We start from the raw sequence: 22,922 nt of genomic DNA, 5'->3' as shown, positions 1-22,922 counted from the left end.
ATGCAGTCGTTTTCCAGTAACCGCCCACAGTAAGTTAAGCTTAAAAAGGGAATACGTTCATAGTTTTGGTTCCTAATTTCCAGTTGGCAACACTAACGCAGAGGGTGAATCACAAAAGATCCTTGCTGTCTAACACGAGTAACAGGGTACTCGAAATCCTTCACTAGCAAAGCCCAATACATAAAAGTATTTGGCCAAAACGGTACCCTACTATGGCACAGCCATAAATCGGGTTATAGCTGACAGCGATCACGCCTAAACCGCCTATGATAAAGAGCTCAGCGTCCGGCCAGCAGCATTTGTCCCTTCAGAATTGGCATAATTCTAGCAAGCCTGTCGTGACCTTACCAACTTGCAAGCTCGACAATCGCCGGCATAAACATAAATGATAACATCCTGTCTATTGAAAGGCTACTTAGTTTTCGGAACCTTTGTGCAAGCAAGACAACGTCTAAGGCGAGACTGGGAAGATAAAACAAAAGTTAAACAGCGCACGTTAAATTCAATGTATAGGTCCAAATTCCAAGACAAAACGTAATGAAGCTCAAAACAAAGATACCATTTAACTTATTAAATTCATCAAAAAAAAAGCCGACGTAGCATACCTTTATGTAAGAGCGTCTCCATCCCTATTCGAATCTTCGAGGGAATCAAGATGACCTCTAATGCATAAAGATACTCGCCTGCTCGAGATTTCTGCGGATTTACTTAAAAATTGATAGATGCAGTAATCTACGAACTTTACTAAGGACTCAAAAATTAGCAAGGTATCGCCAGCGGAGATTAACAGAGTTCCGTAGATGGAAGTAGGTCCCGACATAACAGAGAGAGACAAGTTGAAAAAAAGCGACAACTTCAGTGCTCTCTGGAACGGTATTCTGTCCTACAAGAAAAACGAAGAAGATGCACCGCCTATCATATGAACTTTTACAGACAAACAACCAGCTAAGAAGTGGATTAAAATACTTAATAGTAATTTTGGGAAATTCTGCAACGTTATCCTTTTCTCGATACCAAACAACGTGCGTTCTAGCTTCATTAAACATACACATCGACTAACAAGGAAGGCCAAACTTAAAGAACTCTAAGCAAGCCAACATCTCGAACAAATTATTCCGCCTTCACTGGCTGGAAGGTTTTCAAAAGTGTAAATGGGACGGATGTTTCATGTGTAAGCTTGCCGGTAAGAGTGCAGCTAAAACAATCTTTGATTGTTACGAGTCTAGACAGACTTGAGCTCTGCAGTAAGCTTTTTCTTGGGTCAACCCTGCAGTGTTGTATTATATATAACACCGCCGTTGCCTAAGGCAAAATCCTTCAGATTTATTACAGCTGCTGTGGTCCGACCTAACTACAACGTTTGGAAGACAAATGGCCGCAGAAGATAGACAGAGGACCTAGGTCTAGCCACTTTGCTGTTGACTTCTTCGCAAGATGGTCAAGCGCGGACAATTTAGAAGGTAATTCTTTCTGCCCTAGCCACACACTTCTTTCCATAGTCACGATATGGAGCAGAATAACCGACCTGACTTAAAAAACCCGTTTTTCCTTTTAGCAAACTTAGAAATAAAAGCGGTTTGTAGTGTTTGTCTGTTTTTCAAGATATTAGAGAAAATTTTCCGTTTCTGTTGCGTCAAGCCCAAGTTCTCCTACGGCTTGTTACAGCGCAGACATCATTAAACCGAGGAAACAAACGACTGCGCCTCCTTTAAAAATTTCGGACATATGTCTGCAGCTTCCTAAAACATTCCTCATTGTTGATGCCCATCTAGGCCTTACTATACACGAAGGGTCGCCCAGCAGTAATACAGCATCGTCATACATGTAAAAACAGGTCGTGATTATTGTATTGAGTTACACCATTGCTATTATCGTAAGAAAAACCCTAGCAATTGAGAGGCCGGAAGGCAAATGCATTGCAATATTTAAATGATACATATTCTCTAGGCTCTGTTTTGTATCCAAGAAGCAAGCTTAGTCGCATCATCTGGAAGGACATGTAGAGCATCTCTTCTCCAATATATAGCCGTTCTCCTTGCAACATTTCTATTCTTTATTTTAGGAAAGGCTACTTCCCCTTCCCCATTTTTAACATTGATAAAATGGCGCTTCGAGGTGGAAATTGACGCCTGTTCCTTCTTACGAAGCTACTTGTCCATGTGTACAGTTATATAGAATAGGAGCGACGGCATCAACAACGCCTCTCATTAAACAAGAACATATGAAGAACTAAGCGCCACTGCAACGAATACACCGTGTGCGTCATAAGCTCGTGTGTTTTTTTCTAAGAACTAACTTGGGCCTTGCCGAGTGCAAACATGCCAGACCGCTCCATTTTATATCTCTCTATTTAGGTTCAGGAGAGTTTAAAGGCCGTTCGTTTGGAAGCAACGTAGCCAACATTCTTACACTTTGTCAAGAGCTTTGAACGACTTCCGAAGGCAAGATCTAGTATGGCAAGCTAACCGAAGACGGCGGAGGACGCAGACTTCGGCTCTTGACATATTTCGTGGAACGCAACACGTCGTAAGCAGAATGCAGACTTTCTAGGTTATATTTGCGGTATGTCTGTCCTTTCCACCACGAGATAGGAGGGCCAATCGTCTTAGGCTATGTAAGTGTGACAATGTAATCGTTTCGTAGACTTGGATGGATAATGAAGAGCAAATATTTGTTTCTTTCTTTACATTTTGATTCAGCAAAACTGTCCAATTCATATTTAACCCAAAAATAGTCACAAACTGAGTGGGACGGTTCTGTTTTTCTTATTTGTCCCATAACGAAAGCATTCATTGCAATCACCTTACAAAAACATCAGTCTAATTAACGGCTATGACTTGTGTTAATGTATGTGACTTGCAATACGTATATGAGTATGAGATATCCGTCGTTTGTAAATATAAGATCTCCTTTCACCTACTTCTTGCCTTCGCGCTCTCATTCAGTATTGTGCTTTAACATATGCTGCCGCTGCACAGACTGTCGAGTCCGTAGTGACTTGACGGGTAAATGTATCCGACACCTGGTCATTTTTAAAAGAGCCAAGGCGCGTATCCTTCATTCGAATTTATGCATCAATTAATCTTCTCTTTTTTCGTAACATGTTCGTTTATTGTCGCCTTTTGTCATAGAAATTGATGAGCTGCTGCAGATATTCGTCACGATTTAACTGTTACTTAACATTGGTGCGGAACTAGAACTAAATGCCTTTACCATTTAGTAAATGCTCGTGGGATTACCAATCGCGTCGTGTGCGAACGAGAAGCTAACGGGGATCAGCGAGGCATAGAAGGAAGACTATATTTCACATGAATAGGACATACGTGGATAGGGCACGCTATTACGGGCACCAAGTTCACGAAGTATAAATTGTTTTACTGATCTCATTGCTAGTAAGAGCAAGCGTCATTCTTCAGGTTATTAGTGTTGTCTACGTCCCCAGATCAACTGTACATCATATTTGTCATATGTATCCATAGTGGATTTGCATAGATTTCTAATATATTTATCCTTTATATACGGTCTCATACGAGCGTGATATGTCTAACGACTCTTAAGGCGTCCGATGAGGCACAGCGGAGCTTCACGGTTCATACGTTTTATAGAGTCACAACTGAATGATAATGGACTGTCCGGAGCACGCTCCCGTCAGACTCTTTTAGCCTTCGGACTAATCATTGAAAACAGAGATTTTTAAATACGAATTAGTACATTGGTCCGTTTTCAATTTCTTTAATTATTATCCATTTGGTATTTTGCGTTGTTATGGTAATTTGAAGACGCGCAGAGACTAATCCTTACTATGTGTTTCTAGTAGAAAGCTTAATCCAAAAACTATTTTTTCTTATCAAACGATTATAATCAACGTGGTAGACATTTCAAATAGGAACAATCTCATTTATGTACTGTATTTTTCACCAAGTGCGTTTTTTACTAAAAAACGAAACAAAAACTGGGTTACAATGGTCCATGTGTTTGAGATAGATGGTGCTGTTGTTATGGCTATCTACATTTGAGTCACTCTAGTTGCTTCTTTTATGGAGCTGTCGCCGACTGCATCTAAACTTCTACGGTGAGTCTATGCGTAAGCATATATATATATTATGTTGACCAGAGAGAGAGGACACTTAGGTAAACATTTCGGCTCATCACTCCAACATGTAAATATGAATTCAAATCAGGCATCAAAAAAGGGTCGTTATCGCAACTGTAAAAAGGGACGTATTTCTGCATAGTCGATAATCATAATAATGTATTAGAAAAAATATAATGCTCGATTAACGAACATCAATGAAGCAAAGAAAGGATGAAAAGTTAGAAATATTTTACACAACATACTGATAATAATAATCTATGATATAATGAAACAAAGGAGATAACTAACACACAAAAACGAACGAAGGATTCTAGTCCATCGTTCAGGCGTAGTGGATGAATCGATTAACCTCGACCTGATGGATAGAGAACTAAGCGTACAGCCTAATTACGCCAGTAACCTGCCAGATCCCATAAGCTAATTAACAGTGTGCGACGAGTCACCAAAAGAGAGCTTTGCCTGAGAGCGGTAGATCATATTGAACCCCAGTTCGTTTTTTTTTTTTTTTCGTAAACGCTTGCGGAAATACGGGACTTGGCAGTGTCGTTTCCGTATGTGTGTGCGTTAGTCTTAGTCTAAATGGAAAACATAATCGCATGCATAACTTTGAATGTTCAACAACCAGTGTCAGTTTAAAGCTCGTTGCCATTGACGTAAACAGCCAGGTGCCACTGACGAGTGATGTTGTTTCTCAGTCGCGCTAGCAATGAAAGAAGCAATGTTTTCTGCAACTCTGATCGTGCTAGTATATCGCGCTGCGTCACTGATGGATGCTAATAACAAACGAATAAACTGAGCTATATTCCTGTCAGCCGCACACAGGAAGCTTGGACGGTCTACCGTGTCGCCTCTGGAAGGCTGAAAACATCACTGCGATATCCTGTGCCTGCTTGACCCACCCGAAGGTAAAGGTTGAACCGGTCTGTCAATACGTGGATGCCTAACCCCTCCGTCACTGCGTCGATTAAAATGCACCACTATCTCACGCACCAATAGACTGAGCTCTGCAAGTACAAGACCTACCCCCATTCAATCCGTTCGAAGAGACCGCCAACCATTAACGCAGACAACCCCTTTACCAACTAACTAAGATACATCCTAATTGCTCAGTAAAATTCACAGACTGGATTTTGTATTGCCCGTCTTCCCGGTTCCATCGTAACTACCATATCTATTACATGCTAACTTACCTATTCACCTGAGTACCTATTTGTCTATGAACAGTGCATCACTAACCAAGCCCCCTCTGCTTAGGTCGACATATCTAGTTGTTATTGTTGCTGAAATTCAACTTGTTGTTGTTACGTTCTACCAGCTCTTGTCGTTATCACTGCGGCTTACTGCTAACTATTCTCACGCCCCTAATAACCATGTCGTAGTCCGCAGCTGGAAACATGGCGAAAGAGTACATGGCCACACCTGAACACCCCGTAGCCATCCTGAGAGTCCGGTGAATCCACGCATTAACAAAGGAAACCAGTCGTCCGAGACAGCTTAAAACTAAAAACATTTAAACTGTTCTTTTCAAGCTTCCTCGGCAAACAGAGAAGCTATAACTATGGTAATGTTAGTTAGGTAATACTAATGTTAGTAACATAGAGCGCCTCTCTAGGGAGGTTTACATGCAAGTTGTTTATAATGCAAACTTACCATGTTAAGTCGATTTGCCATGTCACTTTATAAAAACGCTCAGCATAACAATACGGACGGAACAGTTTCAAGTGAAAGTGGGTAATCGAGACATGGGCAGTACGATCGTGCAATTGCATGGGAAACGTGCACAACAAGCTGAACTTGATTCTATAGATAACATATGTAAAGGTTGATGAGCCAGTCTTTGATAGTGCAAATCATATCATACAGAATTAGGTGTGCCGTATAATGAATAACTGAACATGTTGTCTGCCGACAAATATTGCACGCGATTCTTGTTTGATTTCCTTTTCGTTTCGTATAATATATCTCATGCATTTTTTTAAAAAGATTTTAATTGATTAATTTTTTTTCTAACGACTTCGGCTTGCTGTACTGTGTGAACACGTCCTCAAAATCGTCTCTTCGGTATAGCATCAAAGATTTGCCCCAACTAACAGGTCTAGCCTCGGTGGATCTTGTTTATTTTATTCGGTACTTCTCCAACAGACCTACGGAACGGTACGGTGGCCATAAGCCATTGTGAGCATTCAATTTTGAGCCGGCGATGTCCGTATTTTTATGGCGAGAAAGAGAGAAAGCACACCAGCCTAGGTCGTTCCAAAAAAAAAAAAGTGTTTTCACGAAAATACATCAAAAAATAAAACGAACAATCGTGAGTGTTCGCTTGTTTTTTTTTGAAAACAGGGCTTCGCGTCAGTGATACCGAAGAGAAACGCTGCTCGCAGTTTACTAACCGCACAATTTATTTGTATAATTTGATTGATAGATGTGGCGAGCTTTTTTGTGTTCCTTTGTCGTACTATTTGTTTATGTGTATGAAATCAACGCTAAAATGCACAATGTAATCAGACGTACCGATGTCCTAAGTGCACGTTTCGGTCTAAAATTTTAAGATCACTAACTCTTAGTTATGCCCCTGTTACCCAGGCCGAGATTCAGTTCATTCATTCATATTAAGCACCGATTATATGTTATTATTCATTTCTCAACAGATTCAGAGCTAAGATCCAGACCTCTAGTAAAATCATTGATATGCTCACGAAACCTACATTTAGGGTCGGTCGATCGATGCTTGAGCACATCGATGCGGAACAATAAGACCCTCTAACGCTCGTATTGCTGAATGGGCGCTATTGTTTCTATTTTTTTTTTCTTTAATCAATGCTGCAATTTTTTTAAATCAATGCTGTTTTTTGATAAAAATACCGATCATCCGCTTTAATTTTTACAGCTAGATTCTTTGTGCATATGATTGTTCTGCTGTATGTTGCATTGCAGATTCTAAAAATCGTTTCGAAAATCGCACGTTTACTACAACAATGACAACGGTCAGGCACACGATAAAGCCGAAGGATCAATATTGACGGGACGCGAACTCCTAAATTACTTTTGCCTAGAAGCTCGCAGAAATGAGGCAAACAACCGATTTCGAGAAGTACCTCGTCGTAAATGGCAACACCTCAACGCCGAACGACACAGAAAATTCGTCGAAAATTGCGCTTGCCGATAAACCTAACCAAGAGAATAAGAATGAATGCAACCTGCAAGCTGCGACTCACCATTGTTAAACGACTTCACATCCCCCTTAGGCAGCCCTGTTTCGAAGATATTTTGTTGCAGAAAATCGCGATGATAACTCAGTTTTACCCTGCACAACGTTGATAGTATTGCTGACCCAATGCTAAAACAGCTAAATCAATGAGTTCACAAAAGTCATGGCCGCGATTTTTCAACGTAGGGACCTGTAACTGGTCGTCATTGAATGAGTAAATTGAAAGAAAAACATTAAATTGGAATTTTCCTGACTGAGTATAATTATAGTAGTATCGATAAAGTGAATTAATGTACACTAAATATGAATCTATCGTATACATTTTGGTGGAATGTAGCACTTAAATGTGCTTTGAGCACAAAAAAAAAACAAGCAATAGATATCAATGCCTGATATCCTAAAATTATAGTTTGTACCGTTGATGCAATAGACCATAACTGCATTGGCCATTGGGTCGTTGTGCTTCTGCAGACTGCAGAATCGTCCAACGTGTGCAGATTCTCTGATTCGCTTCACTGACGTATTGCGTTTTGCCAGCCGCCAAGGTGCACTCAAACAAAGTCTACCATAAGTCGACTTCTGCGTATTTATAATCATATACCCTCACATCGTGTACTTTAACATCCTGTTTGTGTCGTACCAACAAACAAATCAACTTCCTACACGTTTCGCGTAGCTTCCGCCAATAGCCCAGCCCGCGCAATGAAATCAGTCAATAAAACAAAACCCGAATGCGCGAGATGCACCCAAGACGAATCGAGAGTCTTTTATCTGCAGTTAGAAAGGCAAACGAAGACTCTTTTGTTTGCTTCCGACGTGAGAATTCCCGTACCACGATATTATTCGTAAGATGAGTGGATCTGGGAGGAGTCGGGGAAAATGTTAACCAGCGGGAATAACTGAACGAGACCGAAGTAAAATCGAATTGAAGTTAGACCGAGTTTATTTTGCTTCCAGTAATCAGTACTACTATTGCTTATGCTAATAGAATACTAAAGGAAATAGATTCAGCCTCTCTTAGTTGTTTCGTGAGAACGAATTTTACGTGCAGACGCATAGACCAACACACACACACACACACACACACGTACACGCCCATGCCGGCATGAAAGGATAATAAACAGCATAGAATTATGATATCTGTATGGGATGCAACTGCGGGCGTCGTCGGAAAAAAACAAAAGGTAAGAACAACAATCACATTTTGTAGATTAAGAGCAACACGCCATGTTTTCATGGTATCAATTCAGACAAGTATAGAGAGTATAAAAAAAAATGTGATCTAATTAACATTTTTCACTTGGCCAGGCGGCGAAATGGACACTCAAGGCATGTTAAAGTTACTAACTAAGACAATTTCTTTCAAAAAGCTAGGCTGTTTACGAAGTCCAGAACTCTTCACAGCGGAAGCAGGTGGGTGGTGTAGCAGCTTGAGGTAGTTCATCTATGCATACACATAAACCACTAGGACCGTATAACGGACCATTGTAGCGGCAGTACATGCAAATGTAAGATGAATGCAGCCTTAACACTGTCGATTGACACAGACATTTAATTTTAATCTGTATCTTTAAAAATATTTTCTAGTACAGTTTAGAGTAAAAAAAATAGTCCTCTTCCTATGGCGGGATCAGATTATCATAAGTAGAGATTCCGAGCAAGGAACATACGACGAATATGTTGAAAACATACAATGGATCTCAGTAAATCCGAAGATGACTTTTGCCGTGACAAATGGCTCTATCTATTGTGCATGAGAGCAGAAAACCCGTTGAGGCATTTCCTATTAACTCCGGGAAAGAATAGGCCGGCTTTGAGCAAGGCACCAACAATCTGTAAACGACACCAGTCTGTCACACAGTTTTGTAAAACGGCTAAAAAAAAAAAATACGGGGTACATCTACGAGACAGAGTAACGATCAGACTCTCTTCTAGAGTTACCCACAACATGTAAAAAAAACTGATTAAAAAAGAGCAGTTTTTCATAAGATATTTTACCTTATTGTACAGTATGATGTTATAAACGAGGGTTGATGAATATATAAATGACATTGAAAAAAAACAGTCGAACCTGGTGTATATATTTATTCTTCTCACTGAAAAACGCCTCCATATGTAAATGTAATAGAATAATCCGAGCAGGAGGTAGAGGTGGACAGGGTAAGAAAGGGCAAGAAACGAGAGTGTCCGATGAAAGAGAAATGGTCTCTATGCTGTGGTGTTAATAAAAGCGTCAAAATATTTGTCGGGTTTGTGAAAATATATATTAAAATGATGACCATGATAACGAGGATAAATAAAATGACGAATTACCTTGAAGGATATGCGTTATTTTTAGCCGATAAACATTTAAGCTGGCATGTCCTCTACATAAAAAATTAGGAATGCATCTATAATTATATTTTATAGAAGCATGAATATATGTATCGATCTTAGGAGAAAAGTATAAGGAACTTCTTAATTTTTACTCGTAGCTGACTATACAGTTTGAAATGATGTTGTAAGTAAGTTTTGCACAGTATAAAACGTTATATTCGTAATCTGACACGAAACAAATCAAACATGAACAGCACCAATTTGTTTATCCAAATAAATAAGAGCTTTTCTAAGAAATCGATCGATGCAGGCCAAGCAAGGGTGCGAGGATAACACTTCCGCTCGAAAAAAAAAACGGTGTAAGACCGTTCCCATGTCTTGACTGCGAAAATGCTCTTAAACACGCTCAATTCGTTTGAACACGTCTTCTTGACAATGAAGCAGTACCGGAAGGAAAGCACAACGCACACTTCAGCGACGTTTTTTTTGGCCGGAAACATACTTAAATTTTCATCGTTTGCTGAGACTTGCACCTTTCGCGCCGATGTCGTAGTGGGAACGCTCGGCAAGTTCTAGTGCAATCGTTGCTAGCATCAAGCTTCAGTCCTTCGGTATTGAATGTGTGCCATTACTCCATGGATCTCTGTTGTCCAGCTAAAAAGACCTATCGCAGCGTGTGGTAGATTTGGTAACTATGAGAATATCCTATCATATAAGAAGGGCGATGAGGTTGCTGTTTTGTTTGATGCCCGTAATACGGAACGAAAAAGTAGGTCAGGTTACCAGGATCAAAGTTATGATAGAACTTTTTTTACATTCTTACTAACTACAGTGGTTTTACTACCTTTTGCAAGGATGTGTATTCAGATATAAATTAATTTTGTTTTGCATTGAATGGACTTCCGTCTTTAGCGGCAAGCAAAGCTTTTCGTAGGCGTATTTCGAAATTGAGTGGATTCATTAGTGCTTGTGCGGCATCCGTGCAGCCGTAGGATGAACAACCTGTACAATAGTATTAATATCTAGCCTTAACTGGGCTCATATTCTAAAGCCGATACTATCTGAGCCGATCTTAAGCAATAGATGCTTTGCTCAGGCAGTGACCAGCACCAAAAATCACCGACAAAAAATTGTGATGATTCAAAGTCAATAATTCCAAAGTTGGCTCTGTATGAACTATATAACGATGGACAGCTCTTTTCTAATCAATCCTTCGAAGTTAGGTTCACTTCCCTCAGTTTTTCCCTCACTGCCAGGCCAATTCAGCCGACTCTGTTTGACGGTCGGCTGAATTGCTGTGAGGTAGTGGCTGGCGTTGGCGATAGTCTCTTTGATTGACTTGTCCGGCTCTTCAGACGAGCTTAGTTCTGTGTGCCGAATAATACTCGACCCTATTATAGCACTGTCTCCACAAAGATCGGCTCGTGAAAATCTCTCAAGCTGGGCCATTTCATCTTTCTTAAGAAATCTTTACTCTTTGTCCGTTACTTTCGTCTTCTGCCAGTCATCCTTGGATTCACAGACCCATTGTATATACTCTTTGAGGTCCGTCACGCACATCTCCGTCAGGCAGTGTTTTAGGAGATTGGGGAAACAGTAATCGAACATAGCATGTTGCGCATCATCTTGTAGTCTCCTTGAGCAATACACGAATATTGCTGACGCCTTTTTCTCAATCCTCTATGAATAGACTTAGAATTTTCCGTAACTAGCATAACGTAAACTAACGTAGCTCAGCTATGTAGAACGTCAGCTGGCCTCGTAATTTCTCAGTGCATCTCTTAACTGACAGCATGAGACCTTGTACCTTAGCACTCGGCGCGCCTTATTGTACAGAGTCCCGCTCGGCTTACTATTTGTATTAAGCTTCCTCTTTTTCCACGCACGTTACTTTTCCTTGTTGGTTTGTTGGATCGTCTCAACAACGTTTCACTCCTCTAAACTGTATTTATCTGGCGGAAGTCCAAAAGATGGTCAGCTTAGTTATTATCTCGGCACGATTTCACTCCACGAAGCAGCTGCATTGAATGTCATAAATACTTGCCTTACACTTCAAACAAAAACTGAACAGCGCGAAATCTCGTTTAGGGTCACGTGGTGTGCATACTGCAAGAATATAGGTTATATAAGAAGAGAACAGTGTAGCTATGTATGTGGAGTTGATAGATGACGCCCACTATAGAGTTCAGAAATAGCGCCTACTCTAGGGCTTGGAAATGGTGCTCCCTATGAGGTTGGGGGGCCTGAAGTCGCTGATGGTGGGAAAATGTAACGAATAGATCTTCGTCTAAACGACATTATAATTAGATTTTGTGCAGAGACAAATGTTTCCGGGCACGTAGTCGTTAGCAGGCTCCTACCATGTCGAAAGAAAACGGCGTCTCTGCGCATTACGTGAGCTCAGTCTAAAGCCACAATTACTCTGCCACTTTGAGAAGACTGATGGACACGTAGGCATTGGAAACTGTACAGGAATGCTAAAGCGATTCTATAGTTTTCTCAACGTATACCATCAAATCAGGAAATTTGTGAGTTGCTATGACGATTAATTTTAAAGCAAGGAAAATCAAGCACGCGTACTTAAGGACCTACTCCTATTCCAGACAACTTGCTGCTACAGAAGCAATTCTTTGCAGAGCTTAGCGAGGTACATACGCGCAACGCTTAATGGGAGTGATCTCAGGAGAAAAGGGAGACTTCGTCTGAGCAAACGAAGTCTTCTCTCTGACCAGGCAACATCGCTACAGCAAACCCTGGCTAGATTTCAAGCATTAATATAAGAAATCCCATTATATATCGCATTATATGATAAATGTGTCGTCGCTATATATATCTATATATATATGCCTTTATCCGAAGAAACGGTCCAGAGATGGCACTGCCAACGAGGAACTAAACATACAAAATCAATCAACAAAGGGTCAATCGTGTTTTTATGTGCGAAATTCTATAAATTTAGAATTCAAACCGTTTCTAAAATTCGTGATCACGAGTAATCAACCCTAAAGAAGGTTGGAAAAATATCGTACCCTATAAGCTGTCGCCATTTGACAAAACAGTTGATTCAGACTTTTACAGTCAATAACTAACAAGCCGTATTTTTGCACGATAACTATGCCAGACTATACATTTCTTTAATTGTTTGGAAAAATTGAGATAACTTGTATGGGGGATTTTAGGCATCCACCGTACTGTCATTTGTTTCAGTCTCTGCATGACTTCCATAATATTGTTACTTTGGTTTCGATAAAAAGAGCCACTTGTCAGAATTCATCCACTCAACCTGTATATGAAAAATACCATAAGATGGCAGAAGGTCATAAATCAAAATGGCGCGCATATATATATATATATATATATATATATCAGAATAACCTTTGAACTAGTTGTGCTAGAACGATTATTTTTAAATGCGTGCTAAAAGTACCTTGACACTTTTCCCCTCACATCTCAATTAAGCTTCATACGCGCTCAGAAGAACCGGAACTGACAAAGCCGTAGGCTACTTGCCATATTAGAGCATACATAGAAATGACTATGTAGGCTTGAAGGTTTGCGGCTGGTCGAAAATTCAACCAAAGTCGCATCTGTTCAACGATAGTTCCTTTCTTAGGATCTCGGGCTATAAGGCAGCGTTAAATACAAGGCTTACAACAGGCGCTTCTTTGCCCCTGGGTACAAACTGTTAGTGGGTTATACTAAATGGTTTTTTGGGTGAATATTGACACAGATAAGTTGTATAACAATTTTAGTTGCACAACTTTGCTTTGGTATTAGAACGTATTTTATTCGTAAATGTCCGTAGAGCAGTAGTTAGACGTTAAAGATATTTCAATGACCTTCATTTGCGAGAGCAGAATCATACGACTTTTTAGAATATAACCCTTTGTATGCGTGACGAACTTAATTATGCAACTGTTTTCAAGGTTAGACAAAGTCGGACTGGCTGTTACCTCCCTAATGTATGCCGCCCATAACGCATAATGCTTTCTGTTGCTTCATAAGTACATATGAGTTGCAGGTGTTACTTAGCATTAATATGCTCAAGTGGATACAGACGAATACATTAAACACTTACAACTGAATTGAGCGAACTTTGAACTTGAATAACTTTTGAACTATGCGCCGCTACCAGACGAAATCGGGTTGATAAAGGACCTTCTAAAACCTTATGAGTAAAAGTAGATTAAGTTTTGCTCAGAAGCACACACATGTTTTGGTCTTAGTTTACATTTTTGTCTTTCGAAAGTCATAGTGTTCCGGAGTAGGAGATAGATAGGCAAAGAAGCTTCAAACGAAAGCACAATATGTGAATATGTCTCAAGAACGGTGTTGGAGACCAGCGAGAAGGTGACTCGATGTCAAGACCGGAAGGTATGAGCGCACGGCCACAATCGAAGAGGCTCTTTATGAAAAGCATAGTCTTGGGGTCTAAGAGCTTTTCCTACCAGCGATGGCGTTTCACATGTTACGTGTTACAGGATCATAACTCAAATATTAAAAATGCGAAAACTGAGTATAAAATAAGCTTCTCATGAATTGATTTTAGGTTAGTGGGAAATACATGTGATGTACTCATGGCAGAACTTCAATTGACAAAAGACCCACCTAGAGCGTACGGTCGCCATAGAGGAGTCACGGTTTGACCTCTATCGCCTATTGGACAGGCGCCATACGTCGCTTTGGTAGAAATCAAGTTAGGTGGCAGTATCAAGTCCGTTGGGACAGTAGTACTTGCAGTGGTCGTCAGGGGCATTTGCTACTACGAGATACTCGTCGAAGTTAAAACAATAAATGCAGCCGACTATCTCAAGTTTCCCAAGGATCTTATGGACCGTTGGAACGGTAATCAACACGCAGTTCGATTATTATGACAACGGCAGGCTCAATCGTCATATTTTAATAACTTGCTAAATTTAACAAAGGAATATTCAACGTTGACTTCAACCGGCTTATTATTCCGACCTAAGTCCGTGTGATTACGGAGTTTTCCATGGCCTAAAAAGGGCAGTTGGTGGGTAAGCGTATCCCACTAACGGTACGGCGGCGGCGGCGGCTATTCAGGAACTGGCAGAGTTTTAGGGCAATAGCGCAAGTAATAACGAAGAGTATCTCGTAATTTTAGCACAACTAGCTCAAAAATTATTTCGTTTATCGAACGCCTAGTATTTCGACGATACAAATACTCAAAGTTAATTCGTCTGTGACCACTTCCCAACGTTAGCTGGTTGTAGAAACGTAATACGCGCCTGATCCAGGTCCCTGGAAGAGATTGCGATTCGTTCCTGTGGTACAAGCCTATTATGAATTAATTCAACTAGACCGATATGCAAATGGATATCTGGTATTTTTGGCAATTGAACAGAGAGTTCTATGTTTGTTGCGTTCGAAATTGTAACATACTTGCTATAGTTAGTGTATATATTCCAGGAAAAGGACGCTGCAACTTTTCGAAATTAATGTCGGTCGCTTTTTTCGAAACTAGGCCCGTTCGCTGGCGAAGAAGGAAGACCATCTGCGCCAGGTAGACAGGGAAATCACCTCAAGAGCATCAAAAATGATTACCAATTATGGACAACGTTTTTAGTTAACGTATGGCGTTATCGTTCTAAACTGTGCCTTTGCTGCTAGTAGTTTGTAGAGTAAAAAGTGTTAAGAACGCGAAGAAAAAGTAAAAACCCAAACTGTGAGCTATTTACGGGATTACTGCCAAGTCACTCGGAAGAACCCGTATCGGTTAGTTTGCCTCACATAGGCGAAAAACTGCAATATAATTTGAAACTGCGTCACATGTAGCACCACAGGCAGACGAGTTGACATATTCACTTTCAATGGTTTGACGCAGGATCTTAACATTTGTGACCAACCCAACATTTGCCTGCATCTTCAACTGATAATAGATGTGCGTAAAGTCCAGTCAAGCCAAGCTGTGCAACCTTGCTATGCAACAGCAAGCCTTTACTGTTAAAAGTTTTTATGAATCAGATGAGAGCTGTTATTTACATAGAATATCCTTCCCAAATTCAATAAGTTGCAACAATATGATGCCGACCTCGCACCGCAGACTGCATAGTTTTGATTTTGATTTTTTTCGAAATTGTACGATCTGCTAGGCTAGGTCGGTATCGCTTAATTTCCTAGAGTGTCTACAATAATACTTACAACCTAAATTAATACTCAAAAAAATCTAGTAATATTGTTATTAGTTGTTATTGATAGGTAAGCTTTACGTTTCAGTCGTTTTTCGGTAAATACCACATTCCAACATATGCTTTATGGAGGTTTTCGTGCGAAGAGATTTACGGTGTATATTTTCCAATGATCGAGTACTTATTATTATAGATCTAAAGTGGTTGCAGAATAATATAATTATTTTTTCGGGCGTTTTGTACAACAGCAACTCCCGTATATCACCTGAACTTAAAATCAGTTGGAAGAATAGACTTCATATCTAAACCGTAATGAAGAGCTGCTCTTCTTGTTTATTTGGTTTAAGCTTCTTCAGATTTTTCACGATTCTCCTTCAACTAAGGATTCCAAATAGAAGTATTGCATGCCAAAAATAAAGTTACGTAAGTAGGAATAAAGTCAATATATACTTTTAGCGTCATATTGAAGAACCCAAGCAAATTTTAATTACAATGTAGTAAGTATACCTAAATCTCGGGTGACACCGAACTTCCGAAGTAGGAAACAGTTGGTCAGGTATGATGGCCAGGCTTGGCACTGCTATGGTTGAAATACATCACGGCACACTTTTTTCTGCAAAAGTGGAAATCCAACAAAGTTCTCGACATTGTAAAATTATTTATTATTCTAAACTGCAAAGCCAATTATTTTTATAAAAAAAAAAAACAGTTAAAACTGAAATTATTAAACCTAGACAAGCTTCATATACTACATTAACTATATGTATCGAAAAAACACTTAGTGCAATTATCTCTAAACTAATAGGTAAGCAACAATATCATTTTGGTTTTATAAAAACAATATAACCCCTACAATATTTATTAGTATTTTTAAGGAAAAAAAATTGTATTTACTTGCTTGTTTGAGAGTTCGTAGGCTTCCATGCCATACGCATGTGTTTTTCTGTGTACGGAGAATTGATCTAGAGGATAAATATCAGTTACTCTGTAATTGTGCAATGTGAGATATCACTTTTAACTGGGAACGTGCAGTTAGTTAGAAACAGGTGCATCTAAAAATCAAACTTAGGGCTGACTTCGTCTATTAAAGAAACATCAGTAAGTCTTTTATAAGTAACTCACTTCAACGCCTCGAACAGAAGCCCAAATGTATATAGCCTTTTCATACCGACTAGTTGTACTCATAAAGCCCCAGTCATGTCGAATCTCCAAAAATTGAAAGATTCAAGACTTTCCCCATCCGTACGCGAATTGTTTGGAGAGATTCGGTCCCTGATTGTTCGCATCTGTGTAGCTCAATAGCTTTTCCGGGAAGAGCCGATAATGCGCTCTAAGGCATCGCTAATAACCTTCTACAGAAGTTTGCTTATACTAACGTTAGCAACACCGTTTTCTTATCCTTAATGGCCGTTTTCTTACACGTACACACGGACACATCTCCCACCGACCTTTGACAGATCAGGCTTACGTGCAACAAGATGCTCATTTGCCATGCTTATGGAAAATTGCACCGATTTTTTTTAAGGAGTTATACTGAATTTCGCATCTATCTGTCAAAAATGATTTGTGGAATTCGCTGGCGATACCTCAGCATCGTAGCACACCTCGACGACCTTAGCGAACGAATAGGTAGTACAGACGTAACCTTTAAGAGGTTCAGCTTTCCTTCATTGCAGTTCATGAAGTTATCGTCCGGTTTTGTTAAGCAGGTTGCGGTTGGGAAGCTTCTTACTATTGGCTCTCATTCATAAAATATTTCTCGAAAATGGCTCATGGTTTTAGTTCAATTCCTTGCCTTAGAAATCAACCTAGAACTTTTCAGTAGGTGCCGTAGCAGTTGAGGATTGTAGCCATTAATGTTCCTTTTTTCAGACTTGCTGATTTGCCACGTGTAATTTAATCGGATATGAAGAGAATTTAGGAAGCTACGATGTGTTTCGTAGGATGTGAAACATACGTGAGAAACAGCGCTAAGTTTATTAAAGTACAAATTTGTTCATATCGTGCCACGAACTGCATTGCCACAGTTCCTTCTGGGATAAGCAATAGATGAGAGGCAAACGCCTGAAGCCTGACAATACAACCATCCAAATCAATGGGGCCTTTAAACAAGTCTAACAGGTTTACGCAGCCATCATTTCAAAACAAAATTCACCATCAGTAAGTATCTACGCTTATGGGTTTCCCGGTTCATTAAGCACTCCGGTTGGTATTGCAAGGCTGAGTAGCATTTCTTCCTTAGAAATTTCTTGTAATGGTGCGGGTAGCATCGGTCAGTTCCATCTATCTGCAGTTTACGCACATACATACATAAAAAAACGCTTTGTAATAAGAAAAACAACTTCTTTGCCAAGCCGAATGTGTTGAATACGTATGTATCTCTTTCAATAAATACTGAATGCAACTCCGCCAGGCAACTACCGTAGTTGACACTGAGAGTCTTTTGTAGGATTTTCACCATTCAATTTTTAGCCGGTTTAAATCATTATTCTGAAAATAGCAAGCACTAATCTCCGCCTTTATTTGACTACACTTGACCAGTACAGGCACAATTTTATGAGACTGAGCCTTTTTGAGAGGCCTTCTTTGGGTGGGCCGTCGCCCCCTTTTTTTAAAATCTTGGAAACTAATCCAGTTTCCGTAATTTCTACGTATTAGCTAAGCAGCTTTATCTTACGTGATAGTTGCGTTAACGGCTACCGGCTGGCAGCGTTGTTTCTTCAGCATTTCATGCCTTCCTATGAGCATGGGCTGATGCAAAGGGATCCTTGGTCCTTCAACAACTTTTAGTTTTTTTCTCCTAGTCCTGCGCCTTTTCGAGGAGTATGTCAATGTTCATATTAGTAAAATGCAGCTTGTTACAAAGCTACCAAATACAGATAGCCGACGACAGTAAACTTGCAGATATTGTTCAAGTGGGACTATGAGAGGTTAAGGAAATGCAGCAAAAGAAAGTACTTTTTATCGTTTTTCTCGAACTAGAGTTCGAAGGTGCATACACTTGGAGCGGGAACGTCTCAAGTCTTACGTCTAGTACTTAAACCGTTAGGCATTTCTTTGGATGGCCACCGGCAGTGTAACTAGGCGGAAGCAAAATAAAATGGAACTTTTAAGAGACGCGTTATGATCAAGCCCATGAAAACAGAATGAATCATAATTGGACCAAATGCAAATCCATTTGACGGTTAGGCCGCTTGTTTCTAGGAGTTTAGCTGCTAATCGACGCAGATTATTTGTTCAGTGGTCGGTACTCAAGGCCAGGACTGATACTTCCCGCCATAATATACCTATATAACTACAATACTCTTAGCGTTAATTTTTATATTGACAATGACAATATACGAGCTTACATAATAAAACTAATTATATGAAACGTTATAGAGGCAACCAGTCATCTTAAAGACTTGAAATGCATTCATTCTTTTCAAAAACATAATATGCTGAGTGAAAACATTTCAAAGGATGAACAGGGGCACGAGTGGGCAATGACGCTGCGAGACACGTCAGGTCAAAATCCTCTATTTGTGTATGAATAGAAGTTCTTAACTTTACGAATATGCAGTTGCTGAAGGTACTTATGGTTCTTAGCTTCTGTCGGCACTGTTCAAGAATCCACTAGGTTCAAAAGAAATTCAAATGAGCGCTGTATATACAAGCCACAATGATTCCTTTAGCTCTCGTCATTCCAGCCGATCATCATCATCGTAGTCTATTGGTTCGAGCGAAAGCAACCGATTAGAAAATCTGGCCTGCTTTTTCAGGCACTTGACGAGAAATAGAAACAGTGCCCGATCGTCAGCACACAAGGGGAGCACGAACTAGTGCTCAACATAACCTAGTAAAACTATTCTTATGAATAATAGTAAAAATGTCCGTAGTGTTTGTTTTAATTTTTCAAAATAGCTTCTTTTTGCAGGTAACTTATAAAAGGTCAGTAATTCAACTCTATCCCATAATGGTAATTACTGGCTAAAAATAAGCAAATATTGTGTTTTTCTCCAATAAAAATATAATATATGTATGATTTATCTTGGACCTTTTACCATTCAAATGATTTATATTAGGTATGAAAGACATAATACTCCGTAGAGAAGTACGGTTATCTGATTAAAGATCTGTAATTGTGTGCTTTTGCAAGCCAAATTCGGAAAATAGGTATATTATGGGCACCTATTAATAGTGTGTGTTGAAAGCTGCAGTAAAAATCTTACGCACATCCGAGTAGCATTTAAATCCTGTCCGTCGTACAATTTTAGAGAGCTGCAGTAGCAAGCGTTGATTCTACATTGGTTCACTCATCAAATTGTTTATAGGGTTCCTTATTCGTAACACAGGCTTTATAGGTTGCTTGTATTGCTCTAGTTGTCCCGCAGTTCTCAGGTTTAATTTCCATATTATAAAAAGGGTATTTTAATTGACAGGAAAATACGTACTAAATTCTGCATAGAACAGCTGATAAAAACCGTATTATAAATTATGCAGTAGTAGCACGGCTCATGCCAAGATGTTTGAATTTCACTTTGGCAACAATAGCGGTAAAATTATTATTCATAGAAGAAAATGATCGTCTATACTCGAGGGGAACAAATGTGTATATATATATATATATTTCTTTATACATTTTTGGGCAGCCGTCGTCCTTAGTAATCCTTACAGCTGTGCACCACGTTCTCGATCAGTGGATAGGTCCTCGAGTATGTAAAATGAAACTGCTTTAGTACTTGCTATAAGGTTTACCTGTTCGCACGTCCAGCGGTTCCACTAGCGAAGCAGCCAGAAGCTGAGTAGCCGGATGCATAGCAATCCTTTGTTAACTGTTACTTGAGTTAACAAGCAAAAGTAGCTAACTCAGAACTCAGTCTCATGACTACAACAATTAAGTGACAATCCACTTCGTGTGCGCTTTTTCTCAAGGCTGCTGGGCCAAATCTGTTGTTAGTGGGGTAACCCAGCTGTAGAAATATTGAGCCCTTTTTCGTATATATAATCGTTTGCTACGATTATCGCCTGCGTGAAGCACCAAGTGATCAAACCTGTAGCTAGCTATCTGTGTTTTAGAGCAGCAAACGGTGCGGTGGAAGGTTACGTTCTACAGCTTTGTATAAAACGTAATTAGGCAAATAAGTTCCCTGACCAATTCATTTGCTACCAGCATTGGCGAAAGTCGTGCGCATCGCATCAATATTACATAACATTTTTCTTACAAAAAGAGGGTCACTTGCTACAATCTTATTTTTTAATAAGATAACGTGAGGCTTTGACAGCACCAGTATATAAAGCCAAAGCCTGCCGAGGTACTCACCTAATTAACTAACGTAAACGTTGATGTTTACGATCGCGTCCACTTCTTCCATCATAGGCTGCTTGGTCATCATTTTAAAACTCCTTTTGTTATTCCTTTGACATAGAGTAAAGTTACAAATATCAACCAATATTTATAAAATGCGTGCAGTTTCCTGGCTTTTTTTCTGTGCAGAAACCGCTCATACAGCGGGATCATTTTTTTCCTGATTACGTCCCTCTAGCTTCTTTTACGAAAGATAGATTCTTCATTTTTACACATATAGACACCGATATATCCTATTTGAGTTAGAGGGACGGTATAACGAAGCAGATGCTTGGTGTGTACGTGCATACGTTGTGCTTGCTGGAATAAGCTGTACAGGGCTGGACAAAGAAAATTCTCCTACCCTATCATTGTCATTGCTTATACTATCGATGTTTCATGCGTATTCATTCTTTGTCGAGGGGAAAAGGCTGTGTACGATTTGCGCAGTAGTGAATATTTAAACGGTATGACACAGCCTACATCGACGATACACTTGTATCCGGCCGTTTTCAACGCGAGCCGGCCCGAACGAGGCCGCTAAGCAACGCGACAAGGCGTCCTACGTGATATAACAGGACCGTGCATTTTCAAGAAGTGGTGCCATGGTCACCGGCGTCCACTCTCAAATGCAATATTTACACAGATTAGATACATCGTGCTACATTGTAACGAGCGGCGCAGACGACGACGCCGTCACCGTTACGATGGGTTCGTGAGTTCGTCCGCTGCATCTGTATTTTTCACAAGCTCACATGCCGAATTTAAGAAAGTGCTAGAGTACGAAAAAAAAAACAAGTAAGAGCTGTGGGTCAAACGGACAGCAGGTTTGGGGGGCTTTGTAAACTCATACAGCTCAATCGTAGATCAATACTGTTGGCTTAGGAAGCAGAATACGTACCTCTCTGTTTGTCAAGAGATATACAGAGCTACGCAATGCATTTTTGGCGAAGAAACACCATACGAGAAAGAACAGAACAAGCAAGCTATATCCTGATATCGAATAGGTGATAACGATTAAGATTAATAACTACTGAAAAATCTTACGTACTCCCTCGTGTGAGTTCGGGGACGGATCTTAGCTTGGTCTTCCGCCGGAGTGAATATAGAGATTAGCGGAAGGATGAAGTGGAAAATGCTGCAGATATTTAGATGAAAGTTTTGTCACTTTCATATTCAGGAGTCATTCGGGTGTGGTCACTTAGGACGCCAATAGCAATGGCCTCTATAGAGAATATATCGACTGTTTGTTTCCAAACTAATTTCCAGACTAAGCAAACATGCCGTGTCAGTCTTTAGGTATCGGCGACATGGAAAATCCTTTAGGATAGCTAATTGCATATTAGCAGAGAGGATTATATTGGCATCGAAAAACAGCGACCGGTGTCTATATGTTTGATCTTTAGTTGAAGACATTGTTTTTGTGGTACTGTATAATCGTTAGCTCATATATGTGGCGACTAAAGTAGTCTAGATGAGTCTACATGCACTTAGTATTATACATTCGTTAGCCCACATGTGCGGTAATGCGAAACTCTGTTCCATTTACTTGACTGCCAAAAGGACTTTTGAATAGAAAATTATTCTTTCTGTTTTTTTTTTTATTTAATTGTAAGTTTAATTGTCTGAAGTTACAAACGCTCACCCGAAACAAGTAAGTAGAAAGCTTGCAACGACTCCTCGAATTGTCAATAGTACCTTTCCTCCCTATAGGTGATGCATATCGGACGCCAATGTTTTACTGCCTTGCCGGGTCTCCGATTTATTATGAACGACCAACTTTTTGCTGGCAGAATCTTAGTGACTTCAAGTTTCTGACCCACGGCC

General features: G+C 39.9%; 1 protein-coding gene and 1 long non-coding RNA gene across 6 annotated transcripts in view; one reads left to right on the top strand and one right to left on the bottom strand.

Moving 5' to 3' along the window:
- LOC111254436 (thyrotropin-releasing hormone receptor-like) overlaps nt 1-9,623 on the top strand; it is a 46,470-nt gene extending 36,847 nt beyond the window's left edge. For 2 of the 4 annotated variants that reach the window (XM_086974651.1, XM_022815289.2), the window contains one exon: nt 7,031-9,623. In XM_086974651.1, the coding sequence (XP_086830777.1) occupies nt 7,031-7,075 (45 nt within the window). In that variant the 3' untranslated portion in view covers nt 7,076-9,623. Of the gene's footprint in view, nt 1-4,908; nt 5,002-7,030 lie in introns of all 4 variants that reach the window. The other 2 variants (XR_015316846.1, XM_086974650.1) reach the window with 2 other exon arrangements.
- Nucleotides 1-22,922, bottom strand: part of LOC147754363 (uncharacterized) — a 64,406-nt gene that overhangs the window by 33,659 nt on the left and 7,825 nt on the right. Inside the window, exons 2-3 of one of the 2 annotated variants that reach the window (XR_015316848.1) lie at nt 16,664-16,731; nt 16,071-16,382 (exon numbers count right to left, since the gene is read on the bottom strand). The exons of the other annotated variant lie outside the window; for it this stretch is intronic. This is a non-coding gene — a long non-coding RNA (uncharacterized LOC147754363). Of the gene's footprint in view, nt 1-16,070; nt 16,383-16,663; nt 16,732-22,922 lie in introns of those variants that run through there. 2 annotated transcript variants of the gene reach the window in all.

This window comes from Varroa destructor, unplaced genomic scaffold (assembly GCF_002443255.2).
Source record: "Varroa destructor unplaced genomic scaffold, Vdes_3.0 BEIS01000007.1, whole genome shotgun sequence".
Classification (NCBI taxonomy): domain Eukaryota; kingdom Metazoa; phylum Arthropoda; class Arachnida; order Mesostigmata; family Varroidae; genus Varroa; species Varroa destructor.
The sequence above is the reverse complement of the archived record's forward strand: the minus strand, read 5'-3'. Positions and strand labels throughout refer to the sequence as shown.